Below are 19,552 nucleotides of genomic sequence, written 5' to 3' on the forward strand. Positions count from 1 at the left end.
GGAAGCATCCCCAGTCCCTACTTACCTGAGTCAGGTAGTCAATTAGAGCCAAATGAGCCTTCTCTAGTTCAGCCCCAGAGAGCACTGGCAACGGGTTGGGATACTGCAGCTGCTTCCTATACTCAGTGGGCAGCAAATCAGGATACAAACCCATCACATGGGTAGGATCTACATGGAAGACAAACATGACTTCTATGAGAAGGGGTCCAGACTTTTTTTTTTCCTTGCACAGGACTGTCTCATCCAGTTGAATGAAAGACAAAAGCAATTCTTTCTGGGCAAGTTCAAAGCCTTAGTTTGAACCATCAGGACATGCAGTCAGTTATGCAGTCAGCATAACCTGTGTCTGTCCGGTTATTCAGCCAGGAAGACTATACAACGCCAAGAACTAAGAATAACTGTAAAGAGGTCACATTCACCAACCTGTAAACAATCCCTCAGCTAAAATGAATGAAAAAGCTTCAGCTACTCCATGCTATAACATAAACAACATTGGCAGAGATGGCAGATAATCTTTGTTCAGTTAGATCCATGACTGGAACCAAGGTCATTCTAAAAAATTATCTCATTTATAATCAAATTTATTAGACTTTCAAACATCAAAGTAACAAGCCAAGTCTTTAGCTACCCAGATCCTACGACAGTGTTTACTTAGGCCTTATCTTACAGGATCACAGTTTTACAAATGGAAAGTACCTCAGAGGCCATCTAATCTAACCTCCTCATTTTATAGATGTGGAAAGTGAGTCTAGAAAAAGAAAAATAACTTGCCCAGCACCACAGCTGAGCTGAGACTCAAACCCTGGCTACTGACTCCCAATTCTTGACACAGCACCAATCCAAGGACCTTGTGGTTACCAGTTCATCCAAAGTGGTACTCTGAATGTGCATACCCTTTAATCCAGCAATAGCACTTCTAGGGCTATATCCCAAAGAGATCAAACAAATGGGAAAAGGACCCATATGTACAAAAATATTCATAGCTCTTTTTGTGGTGGCAAAGAATTGGAAATTGAGAGGATGCCCATCAACTGGGGAATGGCTGAGCCAGTTGTGGTAAATGATTGTAATGGAATACTATTGTCCTATAAGAAATGATGAACAGGCTGACTTCAGAAAAACCTGGAAAGACCTATATGGTCTGATGCTGAGTGAAGTGAGCAGAACCAAGAGGACTTTGTACACAATAACAGCCATGTTATGCAATGACTAATATTGTTAAACTGAACCCTTCTCAGCATTACAAGGATCTAAGAACACCTCCAGAGGCCTCGGGATGGAAAATGCTGTCCACATCCAAAGAAAGAACTATGGAAGTCGAATCGCTATCACTTATTTTTACCTTCTGTTGAGTTTTGTTTCATCTTTCTGATGGTTCCTCCTATTGGTTTTAATTTTTACTTACAACTTCACTAATGTGAAAATATGTTTAATAGGAACGTAAATGTAAAACCTATATCAGGTTGTATGCCGTGCCATCTTGGGGAGGGTGGGGGGAGGAAGGGGGAGAAAAATTTTCAACTCAAAAGTATATGGAAGTGATTGTTGATGAATCAATAAATTAATAAAATTGAGGGGGAAAAAAGGCAAAGTGGTACTTTGATATGACAGAACAGTCTTAATTGTTAATAACTGTTCATGGGTAGGCAGGACCAACATGATAAAAATGACAATTTTATCTAAACTAATTTATATATTCAATGCCATCCCAATTAAATTACAAAAAAATATTTTACTGAATTAGAAAAAAGTAATAATAAAACTCATTTGGAAGAACAAAAAGTCAAGAATATCAAAGGAACTAAGGAACAAAATGTAAAGGAAGCAGGTTTAGCAGTACCAGACCTTACTATATAATAAGGCAGCAATTTTCAAAACTATATAGTACTGACTAAGGAATAGAAAGGTAGATCAGTGGAACAGAGTAGACATACAACTTACAGCAGCAAACAAATAGAGTAAACTTGTATTTGACAAGTCTAAAAACCTAAATTTTGGGGATAAGAATTCATTATTTGATAAAAATTGTTGGGAAAACTGGAAAGCACTCTGGTAGAAACTGGGCATAGACCAATATCTTACACCATTTACCAAGATAAGGTCAAAATGGATACATGACCTAGATATAAATAGAGATATTAAAAGAAAATCTGAAGAACACAGAACATATTACCTATCAGACTTATGGACAGGCAAACAACTTATGAATAAACAAGAGATAGAGAGGAGTCTTACTTTGTTCTTATATTCTACTAAATAACAATGAACTCCAGCAATCCTAGTAATCAAGTAATTATTGTCATAATCTTAAATCTGAATAAGAGAGATATGTGTAGGAGGGAAGAAAACTATAAACTAATAAGCTTCAGTATATGAGGTACCAAAGCATACATTAGGTGCAATTTAACTTCAACACATAAAATATACAAAGGGGAAGGAGAGGAATGCATATAAGGAAGGGCGTCAACAGGAGGAATAGAAAGATATGAGAATGTTTACTATTGAGCTGTCTGTGAGGTAAATGATTTCATCAGAGACAAAGCACTCAGAGTACCTTTGTCTTTCTTCATACTGTTGGGGGTTGAGGGAAGGGATGGGAGGAGGACGGCGTCAGGAGGAGTTCATATATTAACTTTTAATAGTTTTCTTGACTTTGCTGGGCTTTCCACTCCCATAACAATTTCCTTCCACAACAAGCTTTATGAAGTCCCACTATGTGTAAGGCATAGGGATGTAAAGACAAAAATCAAGCAGTCTCTGCCTTCAAGGAGTTTATAGCTTACCAGATAATACAACTTATCCATAGATATGCCAATACGAACTATATAAAATCACAGTAATTACATACTACCCTATTCTGGTCTATAGTCTCAAAATCTAACATTGCTTAAGCCTGAGCTAATATTTAACAAACATGATTACTGATTAGTTCATGGAATTTTCCAAGAGAAAATAATAACCATAATAAAACTAGTTATAGTAGCTCACATGTATACAGTTCTTTTAAACTTTGCAGAGCATATCACGTATACTATTTGATTTGATTCACATGACTACCCTCTGAGCTAGCTGCTATTATTATCCTAGGTATACAGATGAGGAAACTGAGGCTCAAAGATGTTAAGTGACTTGGCCAGGGTCACACAGCTAGTTAACTGATGGACAATTTTTGAGCATAGGTCTTTCTGATTCCAACTCCAGCACTCTGCACTGTGCTACCTAGCACCAGGGCCCTCATATCCAATGACCTACATTTAAATTAGGGATCCCTCTACGGAACTCAAGCAAGAAATAGGAAGGGATCTTCCCCTGCTCTACTAACCCAAATGCAGCACAGACATCTTTCAGTCCTTCTTTTATGGGCTCTACGTCAGTCTTGCTTGGGCAAGAGCTATAAAATAATGCCAAGACATTATGTAACCGTGAGGCAAAGCCAGACTCCACACCTAGCACTCTCTTTGAAAAGCAAGAAATTAATTATCCTCAAAACCTTCAATGATGTCAAATATCCAGAGATCCACTACAAAAAATGTTCCACTTAAGTTGGGCTACTGATGGTTTTTATAAAGGCAACAGTCCTACAAATAACCACCTCGATTTATAAAGCACCTTCATGCTTCACAACGTGCTCTTCTCACAACAATCTGTGACGTTAGCAGAGCAACTATTATCCCCATTTTACAAATGAATTAACTGAAGCTGGGATTAAATGAACTGCTCAGGGTCATGCAACTACTAAGTGTTAGAGTTAAGGACTTAAACCCAGATCCTTCTGAATCTTCCAGTCCAATGCTCTTTCCACTATACCATACTGCCATTTAAGGAAAGGCCACATCTGCTGGAGATCACAGGCTGTCGTTTGTTCTTCTTTCTCCAAAAGGACCATGACATCAGGGAGGTGATGCCATGACAAGCAAGAGAAATGGATTTTAAGTGAGGGAGGGCTGTGCAATATCCCCATCTGGATCCAGTTGCAAGATATAGATCAGGATGACTGGAGATAGCTCAGGATGCAGTGGGGGGACCTTGGCCTTTTCAAATAAGGTTTTTAACAGTTTTCAGTTTGGCTGAGGCAATGCCCATTCAGTGATTAAGCCTTAAAAAGAAATGAGGCAAACACTGTGTGATGACTGACTTTGATAGACTTGGCTCTTCTCAGCAATGCAAGGATCTAAGACAACTCCAAAGGACTCAAGATAGAAATGCTAGCCACATCCAGAGAAAGAGCTTTGGAGTCTGAATGAAGATGGAAGCACACTATTTGCTCTCCTTTTCCTTTGTTGTTTTGTTTTACTGCTTCATTCTCGTGGTTCCTCCCATTAGTTCTAATTGTTCTTTATATCATGACTAATGGGAAAATATGCTTAACATGAATGTGTAAGTAGAGCCTATATTACACTGCATGCTGTCTTGGGTGAGCAGAGGGGGAGGAGAGGGAGGTGGAGAAAATTTAAAACTCAAAACCTTATGGAAGTGAATGCTGAAAACTAAAAATAAAGTAATTATTTTAAAAAAGAAAAAGAAGAAAAAAAATAAGAAATGAGGCAAAAGACTCATGATGGAAAATGCTATCCACATCCAGAGAAAGGACTATGGAATCTGAATACAGATTGAAGCATACTATTTTCTCTTTCTTTTCTTGTTTTTTATTTTTTCTTTCTCATGGTTTTCCCCTTTTGTTCTGGTTCTTCTTTCACAACAAGACTAATGTGTAAATATGTTTAATATGATCATACATGTATAGCCTATATCAGATTGCATGCCATCGTGTAGGGATGGAGGAGGGGGATTAGAACTCAAAATCTTATAAAAGAGAATGCTGAAAACTATAGAAAGAAAGAAAGAAAGAAAGAAAGAAAGAAAGAAAGAAAGAAAGAAAGAAAGAAAGAAAGAAAGAGAGAAAGAGAGAGAAAAGAGAAAGAGAGAGAGAGAAAGAGAGAGAGAGAGAAAGAGAGAGAGAGAAAGAGAGAGAGAAGAAAGAGAGAGAGAGAAGAGAGAGAGAGAGAGAGAGAGAGAGAGAAGAGAGAGAAAGGAAGAAGGAAGGAAGGAAGGAAGGAAGGAAGGAAGGAAGAAGGAAGGAAGAAGGAAGGAAGGAAGGAAGGAAGGAAAAGAAGAGAAAGAAAGAAAGAAAGAAAGAAAGAAAGAAAGAAAGAAAGAAAAGAAAGAAAGAAAGAAAAGAAAAAAGAAAGAAAGAAAGAAAGAAAGAAAGGCAAAGAATGGACTCAAAAAAAAGAGATCTGAGAGGGGAAGATCCTCAGGGTTTCTGGCAAAACAGAAACAAATGCTATTCACATTCATTCTGGGATCTATTGTTGGCCAATCAATGACAACCAGACTAAAGGATAAAGCAACCAACGGTATTCACAGCACACACACACACACACACACACAACACATATATACACACACACACACACACACACACACTCTAATATCTGTCTAATTTACCTTGAGGTTTATAAGTTCTCTGGGCCTTTTTAAAAGGATTATATCTTCTATATGTCCCCCTGGTATGCCACCAGCACTTGATTTAACAATGACAAGATTATTCCTCTATTCCTTACAAGGAATATCAATGTGGTATTAGATTTAATTCACCATTCCATACCCATTTTTCAAGATTCTAAAGCTGGGGCAGCTAGGTGGTGCAGTGGATGGAGTACCAGCCCTGAAGTCAGGAAGACCTGAGTTCAAATTCGGTCTCAGACCAAACACTTGACACTTACTAGCTGTGTGACCCTGGGCAAGTCACTTAATCCCAACTGCCTTAGAAAAAAAAGATTCTAAAGCTATTATTAATAGGCTTTACAAAGCTTAGGATTTTTCTTCCATACCAAGTTATCCCATAGCATCTTCACTCAATCACCAAGAGGAATTCAATGACTAAATCTAGTGCCCCACTACTACCCAGCTCCACATCAACCAGAGCCGATTCCTTGGGAAGTTTCTCATCACTTCTCAACAATGGACACCAATTTTTAACTATACAGCTTCGCTATAAGACAGGCGTATTCGTGGTACAGGAGTTAAGAGCTCGGTATCCTCCTCGGCTTTCTCAAGTCCTCAGTGCCGCAGCACATCAGTTACAAACAGAGTCTAACACCACTTGATCCCCGTTCACCTGTAAAAGTGGTCTGACAGACTCTGTCTCCAAAGAAGAGATACAAAGCTGTACCTCCTTCCCTCCTCTGCAGAGGCAGGGAACTCTGAATGTTGTACACTGCACGTACTGCTGGACATGGGTGACTGGATGGGGAGTTTTGGTGAACTGCCTTCCCCTCCCCTCTTTTTATTTTTATGAAGAAGGGCTCACTAAGTAGGGGAGGAGGGAGGAATAGATTCACAAGTGAAGGAAATACAAAAATAAATATTCCAAATGAAAATGTTCAATTAAAAAAGGTCTGATACAGTGAGAACAAGGCCTTATACTCTTCGCAGAATTTCCTCTTTTCCCTAATATTTTCACTCTAAAGAAGGAGGACAAAGGAACAGAAAATCACATACACACTTGGCTCCTGGATCCAGATGATCCCATTCTCACCCTCACTTGCCAAAGCATAGCAACTCCTCCAAGTTTTTCAGCAATCAGTGGTAGAGTTCATTCCAACCTAGACCTAGGATCCTAACATTTCTTTCTCCTACATTCTATGTATGCAATTACTGAGTGTGCAGCCACCACCTCTATCAGAAAGATAATTTGCAAAATCACTGTCATTTTACACTTCTCCTTTAGGATCTCACAGGTTATTCCAGTGAAGTGTGAGTTCTGGCAGGCCCTACCAAGCCTGGAAGTCTTTGAATACACACCGGTAACTGATAGCATTTCTGTTGGCCAAGAACCAGTCTACCTAAATCCAAAGATTTTCCATCGTAGATTGGCTGCAAGGTGATTAATGTTTTGGCTACAATTCTTTAACACTATCTACTAAATTATAGAGAGGTTGCAATCTGTCAGTCAAGGGAGTACCCCTGCTGATGAAATTACAGATCTTTGAATTATTTAAGTGTTCACACTTAGGATACCCATTCTTTTCAAGTTTTAGAGCTGAGGACTTAAGCACCTTTGGTCCAGAGGAAAAAAGGTGGGATAGTCAATGGCCAGGTAGCTAATGCCATACCAACTCATTAGTCCAATATCTTTCCAGCTAGGTGGTGCAGCCGATAAAGCACTGGGCCTGAAGTCAGGAAGGCCTGAGTTCAAATCTGACCTCCAACAATGACTAGCTGTGTAACCCTGGGCAAGTCACTTTGTCTCTATTCGCTTCATCAATTTCCTCAGCTGAAAAATAAGGATAATAACCACCTACCTGCAGGGTTGTCTTGAGGACCAAATGAGATAATATTTGTAAACCACCTAGCACAGTGCCTGGCACACAGTAGGTGCTTTATAAATGCTTATTCTTTTTCTTTCCTAAAGAATTTAAAGTTCATTGGAACAGCAAACAAACGTCCCAGTGGAGACTGCTCAGTGAAAGTTACCGCCCTTTATCCCAGGCAATCCAGCCCAGAAATCTCCAGCTGAGGGGATGTGGAACAAAAACGAAGGTGAGGAAGAAAAGGGAGAAAGTCAGTCAAGGTGAGATTGAAAGAATAAGTACGATTCCCTTTCTTTCCTTTTTCATACCTTATCAGTGGTTGGAGTGGGAATGATAATAATAACAATCACTCACTTTTACATAGCCCATTAAGGTTTATGAAGCACTTCTGTCATAACAACGATGTGCTGGTATTATCACCCCCATTTTATAGATGAGGAAACTGAGACAGAGAGAAGTGAAGGGACTTTCGAAGTCACATTGCTACTAAGTGTCAGAACCAGGCCTCAAAGCCAGGTCTCTCCCAAGCCGAAGGCCAATGTTGGCTCTACTATTCCTGGATGTCTCCCCTCACCTGCTACTGCAGACAGAAGGCAAGGAGGGATAACAGCAAACGGAGCACATACTACTGCATGTAGACTTAATCTATACAAACTGATCAGAACTGAGCATACAAACACTCCAATCTTATAGTTCTGTGTAATAAGATGCTATAAATCACTGGCCCATAAGATCCTCGTTTTAGAGCTGGAAGGGACTTGGGAGGTCATCTGGCCTAATGCCCTTCATTTTACACATGAGGGGCCTGAGGGGGAAAAAGGCTTAATTGGCTCATTCTAGTGAACACAACCAGCAAATCGTAGGGCCGGCCAAGATTCACCCCCAGGAATTCTGACTCCAAATTCAGCTCTCTTTCTGTTGCCGGGGGAAGAATACTAGGACCCCATTGAGTAATTGCCTTCACAGGTGTTATGTGGGCCCGTACCACACTCTGAAATGGGACACAGACCATAGATAACCAGGCCAGTCAGTCAATTAAGCATTCAGCAAGTGCCTACTGCATACCAGGCAATGTGCAAAACACTGGGGGTTCAATGAAAGGCAAAAGACAGTCCCTTGCTCTCAACAAATTTATAGTCCAATGGGGAGATACATGTACAAACAAGATACATATAGGCTAAATTAGAGATAATATACAAGGGAAGGCAGTAGCACTAAGGAAGACTGGAAAAGACTTCTTGTGGAAGGTAGGATTTAGCTGTGACTTAAAGGAAGCCAAGGAAGTCAGGAGATGAAGATAAGAAGAAAGGGAGTTCCAGATATAGGAGATAGTAAGCGAAAATGCCTGGAATCAAGAGATTCCTGTGCAAGGAAAGGTGAAGAGGCCAGTGTCATCGAATTGAAAATTAAGGGGGGGGGCAGATTGAGGAGTGTGAGGGATAAGGAGACTGGAAAGGTAGGAAGGGAGGCTATGGGAAAACTTTAAAAGCCAGACAAAGCACTTTACATTTGGTTTTGGAAGAAACAGGGAGCCACTAGAACTGACTAAATGGGGCGGGGGGGGTGACATGGTCAGATCTATGCTTTAGGATCAATTTGGCAACTGAGTGGATGGACTGGAATGGGGAGAGACTTAAGGCAGGGAGGCCAACCAGCAGCATATTGGAAGAGTCCAGGCAAGAGGTGATGAGGGTCTGGACTAGGGTGTGTCAGAGGAAAGAAGGGAGTTTATAAAAGTGGGGTTATGAAGGCAGAGACAACAGGACTTGGCAAATAACTGGATGGGGGAGAGAGTGAAAAAAAGAATGAGGAGTCAAAGATGACACCTAGGTTGCAGGATTGGGTGACAGAGAGGATGATGGCACTCTCCACAGTAACAGGGAAGTCAGGAAGAGGGGATGTTTTGGAAACTGATTTTAAGATGTCTATGAGACATTCAGTACAAAACGTCCAACAGGCAGAGGAACGTAAGACTGGAAGACAGGAGAGAGGTTAGGGCTGGACAAATTAATCTGAGAATCATTTGCATCAAGATGACAGTTGCATTTATGGGAGCTGCTGGGATCGCCAATATCTGGCCAGATAATATGAGATTAAACTGTCAATAAATACTGCCACCTACAGAATCTTGCTAGGTAGCAGGATCAGTTCCTGGCAAGAGTCCTTATCCTTACCACAGGGTCCCAAATCCTGCTCTCCCATCGCTCGAATCCTAGCCCACGTCCGCTCCTCACCTGTGCCAAGTTTTGCAAAGACTTGCATGGACTCATCGAAACGCTTCTGACAAAAGAGGTTAAAAGCAAACAGGTTCTTAATGTGGTGGACCTGCTGTCGCTTTTCACTGTCGGAATCATCTTTCATTTCCTAATAGGAAGAAAGCAAAAATAGGGCTCAATGATCTTGGTCTTATTCAAAAAATAAACAATCAAAAACCACAACCAGACAAGGAAATTTCCTGGGTAATATAATAGCAGTGAAAAATAAACTTGTAAGGAGCCAAACATTTAAGTTTCCCTTTGTCCAGGCAGGCCACTGCGCCTGGGACATCAAGAAAATGGAACTGAGAAACCCACTGACTTGGGCTCCACCATGAATTCCTTTCTGTTTTCACCTCAACAGATGAAATATAGCTCTCTTCTCCTCTTCTCTGCTAGTAAGTGGTTTCTGTCCTCCTAAGACTAACATCTCACCCTCTACCCTAGATCCTATCCCTGCCCTCCTTCTCTTCCTCCTCCTCCAGGCTTCCTTTCCCCCCACAGGCTCCTTCCTTACACCTTGAAACATGCTCTCTTAGTCATCCCCCAAAACATAGCTCCTTTGACTCTTCTACATGCTTTCATCAGTATCTTTCCTTCCTTTCACTGGTCAACTATTGAAATGTTTTTAAGAATCACAGTCTCCACTTCCCATTTCAATCTGAATTCTATCACTATCATTTAAATGAAGCTTTGTTTGACTCTTTTCTTGCCAAATCCAATGGCCCTTTTCTTCATTCCTATCCTCTGAATTCTTTCTACAGGATCAATTTTAAAACTGGAAGGGATCTTGGAAGGTCATCAGGTCCAACTCCCTCACTGTACAGACAAGGAAACTGAGGCCCAGAGAGTGAATTGATGAAAGTCACATAGCTAGCAGGTATCTGAGACAGGATTAGAACAGGCCTTCCTGTCTCCAAGACTCTATTCACAGCACCTACCGGCCTCTCAATATACATGAGACTTAACTAGCCTTTTTGACTATCCTGCCTCCTGGCTGGTTTCTCTTTCCACTCCTAACTGCACATTCTTCCCTAAGGATCTGTTTTCTGCTTTTTTCTTTCATACTCCCTGTATTGGTCAGTTCATCCACTGACAGGTCTTCAGTTACTACCTCTATGCCAATGGTTCTCAAATCCACACCTTCAGCCCAGACCACACTCCAGTACTCTACTTCCAATGGAACATGGAAATCCCTCAGAGAGAGAAAGACAGAGAGAGAGAGAGAGAGAGAGAGAGAGAGAGAGAGAACGAACACTCCTGGTTCCCCTCCCACCTTTCTAAGCACCCTTCCATTTCCTTAAATGGCTCTTCATCCTCTTCCTAGTCACTTACTGTGGGTGTCTCAGAAGAGGGTGTGCTTGGTAGGGTCCTTTCTCTACCCTCCCTTCCAACAATCTCACTCAGTCTCAGGACTTCCATTTCCACTTCTACACAGCTGATTCCCATATTTCTATTTCAGGGCCCAGCCTTCTTTCTGAGCTCCAGACCTATACCTCCAGCTACCTAGAGAATATCTCCAGATGGAAGCCCCTACAGGTCCTTCAAACGTCCAAACTCATCTTTACCCAGCCTATAATATCTTGTTCTTTCTTCTCACTTCACCATTTTTATCTCTAACACCACCACTGATTTGGTCTCTCCTCCATGCACTCTATCTTACAGCTAAAACTCTCCTGAAGACTTCTAATGTTCATAAACCTCTGCTTTTGCCCAGGTTGATTCCTATGTCTGAAATGCCCTCCCTCCTCCTATTTCCTGAATGAACTCCCATCTCTCCTTAAAGCCCAAATCAAACTCTATTTCCTTCAATTCTCTGATCCCCTCAGTTGATGACAACCTTAAGACCTCACATAACATTTTTTAAAAATATCTAAAGCCAGTATCACGTATTATAGCTATATGTGTTGGTATATTATCTGCCCCCCCCAGACTATACATACCTTATCTCAACTCCAGCTTTCCCCCAACACCTAATGTTATGCTCAGCACACAGAAGGGACATAATATATGTTGACTGCATTTGCCTTTTGTAAAGGAGTGCGTCAACACATAAAAAACGGAATTTATCTTCTACTCAAAACTGGCTCCCTTTCCCAACTATACTATTTTGGTCAGACCCAACCTAGAAACTTGGCTCAGAGTCATCTTTGACTCTTCCCTTTCTCTTACCCCTTAAATCTAATCTGTTGACAAATCCTACAATTTCTTCATTCCAAGATCTCTATTCGTTCTGCTACTATCCTCGAATAGGCCCTCATCAACTCACAATGAGCATCTGGTCTAGCTTTCAAAGAATTCCGTAATCTCATCCCACCTGTCCATCCAACCTTATATCCCACTGCCCTGAATATATACCTTCTGTTTCAAGTCTGGCTGCTCTCTTTGGCAATGCCCAGCATCTATGCCTTTGCACATGCTGTTGGCTCTACCTGAAATGCTCCCTCTTTCCCCCAACCATCCTTCAAGGGGTAGCCCAAAAGCCATATATAGCTCATGAAGTCTTCTCCTACTATTCAAGCTTACACTCGGGTCTTCCTTTTCTAGACTCTCAACTGCATTTTAAATCAATAACAGAGTTTAGTACTAAATTGATCTCAAATATTTAATATTTGAGTTTTGTCTTTCCAACTAGAATAAAGCTCCTTATCTAAAATATATTATATAATGTTAAGCACATAACAGATAACAGATGGGGGTTAAGAGTCTTCAATTATGTCACGGGCTATTTTACAGTACTTAAAAATCAATTGTTCTTATCACCACTAAAACCAGAAGAGACAAACTATATAAAGAGGAATTTTTCATCAGACATCAGGAATTTCTGGTAGTTATATGCTAAAAGAGTTGCTTTTGGTTTTTATACTCTTAAATAAATTACTGAGAACCCTAAATAACTTTTGTTTATATGGGTTACATCTATCAGTATTTTTATGAGACACTGAAACTGATAATTTCAAAATATTTATTAATTTATTTTAAAAACAATAAACCCATAATATGTTAATGTAAATCACGTTTTCATGAAAAATAACTATTTTCCAAAACAACAAAAAAAATAGTGAGACTGGCAATGCTTTCCATAATTTAATAAACTTTTTTTATATCTGGCTTCATAAAAAACAGGTGGATTCTCATATGTGCTTCTACATTCAATTTGGCTGAAATGTATAAAGAAAATGCAGAAATGTAGTTGGAAAGGGGAGGAATATTTTAATAGACAAATAGTATCTTACTACAATTATAAACATAGTTTTGACCTCACAAATCCACTGAAAGGATCTCAAAGCCCGTCAGCAGTCTTTGGATCACACTTTAACAATGACTAGTTTAATAAACAGAGTAACAGTCTATAAGGCAGGAGGCCTGATCTTAGTCCTAGCTCTTCTTGAAAGTAGCTATGTGACTGTGGACAAGTCACACTCTCGAGACCTCAGTTTCCTCACCTAAAAATAAGGGGATTGGACTAAATGATCTCTAAGGCTCCTTCCAGATCTAACGTTTCAGGATTCCTCATAGGCAAACACTCTGCAGATATGCTAAAGCCACAGGGCAAGGTGACTTAACACCTCGAGATGTTTTTAGGTAAGCTGTGCTAGAACTACATTACTTCTATTACTACTATTAATGGTGATGATATTACTACCTTCATGAGTTCCTGATCCTGGCACCCAATAATCCAGCTCTGAGACACCATTCCAATTTTCCCTCTTATCTCAAGACCTTTCACCAACTTTAAGTTCCAGTTCCACACGTCACTATCCTGGGACCCTCATCTCTTCAACTTTTCCTGTTTCCGCGTCTTTGCTTATGTCAGTAATGCCCTAATACCTATGATGAACTTCTCCTCCATCTCTGTTGAAGCCCCACCACATCTTAAAGACTCAAATGAAATGTGACATCTTCCAGATGATTCTTCTTCATTCCCACTCTCAAGCTGAAAGTGATCTCTCTATCCACATCTATCATAGCACACTGTCTAGACCTCTTATTTCCATCTATTACATTCCTCCTTCTATTACTGTTATCTGTAAGGATATCTTTTACCCCATGAAACTACAAGCTACTTAAAGCCTGATCTGTGTCACAGCTATCTCTTCATTCCCAGATGGCATCTTGCATATGGTAGTCATCCAACAAGAAGTTTGTTGAATTGAAATGAATCACCTTATATTGGTATATATTTCCATTTTTCAAAGCACTTTCTTATTTTATTCTCACAACTATTTAATGAAGTACTATTATCCTCATTTCACATATGAAAAAACTGAAGACCCCAAAACTCAGGGGCTTTTAATCCCACATGCAGTTGACATCCAAGTGAGGGCTGGAATCAAAGTCTTCTAACTACAAGCCTATGCTTATGGCAGCAAAAATTGCAGTGTAATGTATCTGGAATTACAAGACTTAGGTTTGCATTTCAGCCCTACCACCTATGACCTGTGTGGCCTTGGGAAAGTCCCTTCATTTCTCCGGGCCTCAGTTTCTTCATCTGAAAAAGGAGGGGGATGGATCTGATGACTTTGAAGGGCCCTTCCATCTCTGGATGTGTGTGTTTACGAATGTGTGTGCCAAAGAAGAAAACATGCTTTGGCTTCCTAGTTACCTGCTCTCAAGGAAATTGAGGAATTCAGGAAGAAAAATGAAATTTACCGCCAGCTGCAGGGCCAGTTCAAACTGCTTGTCCTGAAGAAGCTGCTGGATCTGGGTTGCTATAGAGACAGGGATGAGCCGCCAGACAAAATGATTGCTGGCCACGTAGACGATGTCCGAACTGGAGGGTGAGCAAAAGCCGTGAACAGAGAAGCAAAGGATGAATGATGTGGCCTTTAGGTGCTGTGAAAGCTCTGGAGGATAAAGTAAGTGGCAAGTCCTCACCCTCCTGAGGTAATGAAGCGGGGTCTCTGTAACTCAATGCTCTGCACCAGCAGCCGGGGCTCAAATGTCCGGATCTCCACATACCGAGGCAACACGGCGATGATGTATGGAGGCTGGTGCTCTATGAAGGGGAGACACGACCTCACATGAGAAACAGCTCTGGTCTGAAGAAAGGGACGGGGGTTGGGATGGAGGTTTCCGAGCATGGCCATCATCTGGGATAAACACTTCACTCAAGTGGGAGTCTGGCTGACTGCTTCTCTTTGATTGCTGTCCAGCTCAGAGGAAGGACAAAGCTAGATGGATTTACAGGTAGTGACCTCACCCAACTCTAGCTATTTCCACTCAAAGAACTAACAGAACCCCAGCCCCTCAGAAGTATCACTCACTCCACTTTCCTACTGGCTGCTCAAGAGATAAGCAAGGAGAATGTGGTGAGATCAGCATAAGCTGCAGGCACCCTCTCACAACCTATGGGGGTGGGGTTAGGAGGAGAGCACGGATTACTTCCTTTAACCTGGGGTTACTTACAGAGGCCAAGGGGAGCAAAACACAGAGCACTGCCTCCATAGTGCTGTTCAACATAAAAGCCTCACCCAGAACAAAATAAACAGCACAGACCTTAACTGACACTCTGTTTTTAAGGAGGATTTTTCTTCTAAAGGTTTGGCACTAGGTCATCTCTTTCTTGCCTTTCTTATTACCAAGCTTTGCAACTCCAAATTCAATGCTCTTGTCCCTATCCCGCTTCAGCCTCTGCAGCATGGCTTGACTATACGTTTTTCTTACCTGAAGGTATCTTTATTGGTAAAGTGGGCTTTGTTGTTATTTGCTCTCTGGAACTGTTCAAACTATACTAGAGAATTTCAGAGCCTTCCTACAAGACAATTCTCTCCCCAAGCTGCTTAAAAACATGCCTGCCTCAGTTTTCAGAGGAAGAAACTAAAGCTATCTATAGTCATATGAAAAAATGGTCTAATTCACTATTGATTAGAGAAATGCAAATCAAAACAACTCTGAGGTACTACATCATACCTATCAGGTTGGCTACAGGAAAAGGATAAATGTTGGAGAAGATGTGGGAAAATTGGAACATTAATGCATTGTTGGTGGAGTTGTGAACTGATCCAACCATTTTAGAGAGCAATTTGGAACTAGGCCCAGAGGGCTATAAAAATGCACATACCATTTGACCTAGCAATATCACTTCTAGGGCTGTATCCCAAAGAGATCATAAAAATAGGAAAAGGGCCTACGGGTACAAAAATATTTATAGCACCTCTTTCTGTGGTGGCCAAGAATTGGAAATTGAGGGGATGCCCATCAACTGGGGAATAGCTGAACAAGTTGTGGCATATGAATGTAATGGAATAACTACTGTGCTATAAGAAATGATGAGCAGGCTGATTTCAGAAAAACCTGGAAAGACTTGTATGCTCTGATGCTGAGTGAAGTGAGCAGAATCAGAAGGTTGTACACAGTAACAGTCATGTTGTGGAATGACTAACTTTGAAAGACTTAGCTCTTCTCAGCAATGCAGGGATCTAAGACATCTCGAAAAGTCTCATGATGGAAAATGCTATCCACATCCCGAGAAAGAACTGTGGAGTTTGAATGCAGATCAAAGCATACTATTTGCTCTTTTTTTTCCTGCTGTTTTGTTTTGTTTCTTCATTCTTGTGGTTCCTCCTATTGGTTCTAATTCTTCTTTACAATATGACTAATGTGAAAATATGTTTAATAGGAATGTATATATAGAGCCCATATCAAATTGCACACTGTCTTGGGGAGGGAGGTGGAGAAAGAGGGGGAGAAAATTTAAAACCCAAAAACTTATGGATATGAATGTTGAAAACTAAAAATCAATTAATTTTAAAAAATAAAATTAAAATAAATTTTTAAAAATTTAAAAAAAAACCATGCCTATCTCTATCCTTCAAGGCTCTCCATTAAATACATCTATTTGACCTGTCTGATTTTGGCACAGTAGAAAGAGCAATGGGCCTGGAGTCCAGAAGACCTGAGTTCAAATCCAGCCTCAAACACTTACTAGCTATGTGACTCTAGGCAAGTCACTTAATCCTGTTTGCCTCAGTATCCTCATCCATAAAATGAGATGGAAAAGGAAACGGCAAACCATTCTAGTATCTTTGCCAAGAAAACCCCAAATGGGGTCACAAAGAGTCAGACACGAGTGAAAATGACTTAACAATAATAACAACAACCCCAATATAAACCTTCTGCTCTGGCTAGGCCAATATAAGGAGCTCACTGTCTTCATGCACCCACTGTCATTTCCCGTTTTCTTGCCTTTGCTCACGTTCTTTCTCCTGCCTAGAATATCTTTCCCCAGCCAGTGGATTAGAGTGGTCTTACCTGAAGGCAAGATATCTAGATGGCTCCAGACCATGCCTCACCTTTATCCCACCCCAAACATTCTGGGAAATCCTGCCACTTGGCTTATTACTGTACACATAACCCACTTCCTCTTTACATCACTTGCTCTAGAAATAGTAATCAAATTAATACTATATCTTCTTCTGAAAAGGGTGACGATAGATGGCCTTCAGGATCAGCTCATCTTTTGTCTTCTTGGGGCACAAACTCCCTTTGTCTGGCCACCAATCCCCTACATCTGTAGTCTTTCCTATTAGAACATAAGCCTGCAGAAAAGGGCTGTCCATTTTTGGAGTCCCCCTCAAGTCTCATCTCCACAAAACCTCTTTTGACTATCTATTCACAACTATCTTTCCCTCGACTGAATTTTGGACTACCTAATCCAGTCCTTGACTCTACACAGTAGCTTTGTGGCATTTTTCTGGTTGCTGCATGTAACAAAGCTTTGTCTCTCCCCAGGTAAACTATGAGCTTCTCAAAGGAAATGGGCAAACTTCTCAATTCCTTATAAACAGTCATAAGTTCTATAAAGTCTACTGCTTCTTACTGAAAATGAATCACATACAACGATGTGATACTTCTGATGCTTCTGATGATATCATCAGATCTGACAGACTAGATCAGAAGCAGGAAAAGAAAAGAAAAGAAAATTTTCAATTAACAGACCTCTATGAAGTCCTTTGAGTGTTTTTTAACAGTCTAGAAGACCCAAGCTCATTACCTTAGTGGCACTTACTATTTCATGAACAAGTAGCTTATTTAATTTCTAAACATCTGGCTAAAATCACAATAAAGCCCATTAACAAGGAGATGAAGGACAAAGAACTGGAAATATCAATAAATCACTTCCTAAAAATGTTACCCAGCTTGTATAATTTGATAAAGTAAAATAAGTAAGATCAGAAGAACAAAATACACAATGACTGCAATCATGTAAACAAAGGCAAAATACATTGTGACTGTAATAATATACCATAAAAATGAAAAAGCAGCCAAACCAAGATTAATTACAGAATCTAAACTTGAAACATAACCTGCCCCACCCCTTTAATAAGATGTGAGCAACTACACCAGCAGAATACTATAAACTATCAGATGCAGCTGTTTCGCTCATTTATGCTTCAACGTTTCTTTGTTAAAGGGAAGGGTTCAACAGGGAGGGAGGGCAGAAAGTGGGAAATGCTTGTAGTATAAAAGCCAATGGGCATCAGCAAAATTTAAATATACTTTATGGATGGATGTATATACAAAGTTGGGGAGGCATATTTGAATGGCTAGACAAAGACGTCTAGGGTGGATGAATAGGAACCATGGTCTGGGGCCATCCAGATGTAGTTTGCTCTTACTCACTGGCCAAGGAAGGGTACTGTAGCAAGGAGAAAGAGCATGAGCAAAGGCAACAAAATGGGAAACAACATGGGGTGCGTGAAGACAGTGACAACTACACATACCTATCTAACATGGTCATTTGGACTTTCCACTTCCCAAGCTCTTCTACTTTGGAAAAACACAGCTTCTAACAAACACTGGAATACTCAGTTTCTAATGACTCTAAAACACTCAACTGCTTGTAATAAGGGAAATGTGGTGGGTGATTAAAAACCACACCATACACAACTGAAGCTAACGATTCAGATTACATTCATTAGAGTCAACATGACAATGTGGGGGGAAGGGGGGAGGGGAGGAGGAGGAAGGGAACAGCTACTGCTGGCTCTCACCCATGGAAATTGGTATATCTGTCCAATTCAGGGCACATTTCTGCGTACAGTTGCCCTCCTCATTCAGGACCACAGTGAGATCGTCCTGACCAACGGCTACTTTTCCATCTGCCAAAGGTGCCACCAAGGGCTCCAGTTGCTTCCCTGTTGGAAAGAGCTCTTTGGTGGACCCTTTTCCATCCACCTACAAAAATAAAGCAAGAAGGAAGTTCAGTACCCCACATGTGACCCTGTTAGCTAGAATACTCTTGCTCAAAAACAGACAACCTAAGAATTAGAAAATTCTCAATACTGCTTTAGACCCTAAATACTACACAGAAGGATCATTCTTCCTCTTCTCTAACAGGACAATAGTAACTTTTTTGAGAGAGAAAAAGTATTATCAACCCTCATACTTTTAAAATATACATGTCCTCTTATGAGGAGGGCTTCAAACCATTCAGCCTCTGGGCTATGAGCCCAGGAATTGGCTCTACAATAGCAGGAAGATGGGAGTCCCAAAACAATTCAAGCCCACAAGCATTTCTTAATTGCCTACTAGTGTGCCAGGCACTGTGCTAAGCACTGTGAATACAAAGAAAGGCAAAAAACAAACAAGAAACCAGTCTCTGTTTTCCAGCTCATAGTCTAATGAGGGCCAACAACACACCATATACATCAAACAAATCTGCACATAAGCTAAGTAAGTGATAAGTCCATATAATGCATACAGTCAAATCTGTGAAGAGCAAGTCTCAAGATCTACGTTTGAGTGGAGGAGTTGAGAGGGAGAAATTTAAGCTGCGATTTTGAATGTCATAAGACCAGTAGTCTTTTTATAAACAGAGTCAACACACAAGTATAACCTATATAGAATTGATTGCCTTCTCAATGAGGTAGGGTGGGGATGGAGGAAGGGAGAAAATTTGGAAATCAGAGTTTCAAAAATGGATGCTAAAAATTGTTTTTACGTATAACTGGGGAAAAATAAAATACTAAATTAAAA

At 40.5% G+C, this 19,552-nt stretch overlaps 1 protein-coding gene across 2 annotated transcripts in view; it reads right to left on the minus strand.

Annotated features, from left to right (window-relative positions):
- Positions 1 to 19,552, minus strand: part of VPS39 (VPS39 subunit of HOPS complex) — a 60,914-nt gene that overhangs the window by 21,234 nt on the left and 20,128 nt on the right. For both annotated transcript variants that reach the window (XM_021009298.2, XM_078151357.1), the window contains 5 exons: positions 18,568 to 18,751; positions 14,450 to 14,570; positions 14,225 to 14,345; positions 9,551 to 9,680; positions 26 to 168 (listed from right to left, as the gene is read on the minus strand). In XM_021009298.2, the coding sequence (XP_020864957.2) occupies positions 26 to 168; positions 9,551 to 9,680; positions 14,225 to 14,345; positions 14,450 to 14,570; positions 18,568 to 18,751 (699 nt within the window). The remainder of the gene's footprint in view (positions 1 to 25; positions 169 to 9,550; positions 9,681 to 14,224; positions 14,346 to 14,449; positions 14,571 to 18,567; positions 18,752 to 19,552) is intronic.

This window comes from Phascolarctos cinereus, unplaced genomic scaffold (assembly GCF_003287225.1).
Source record: "Phascolarctos cinereus isolate Bilbo 61053 unplaced genomic scaffold, phaCin_HiC Scaffold_3;HRSCAF=262, whole genome shotgun sequence".
NCBI classification, from domain to species: domain Eukaryota; kingdom Metazoa; phylum Chordata; class Mammalia; order Diprotodontia; family Phascolarctidae; genus Phascolarctos; species Phascolarctos cinereus.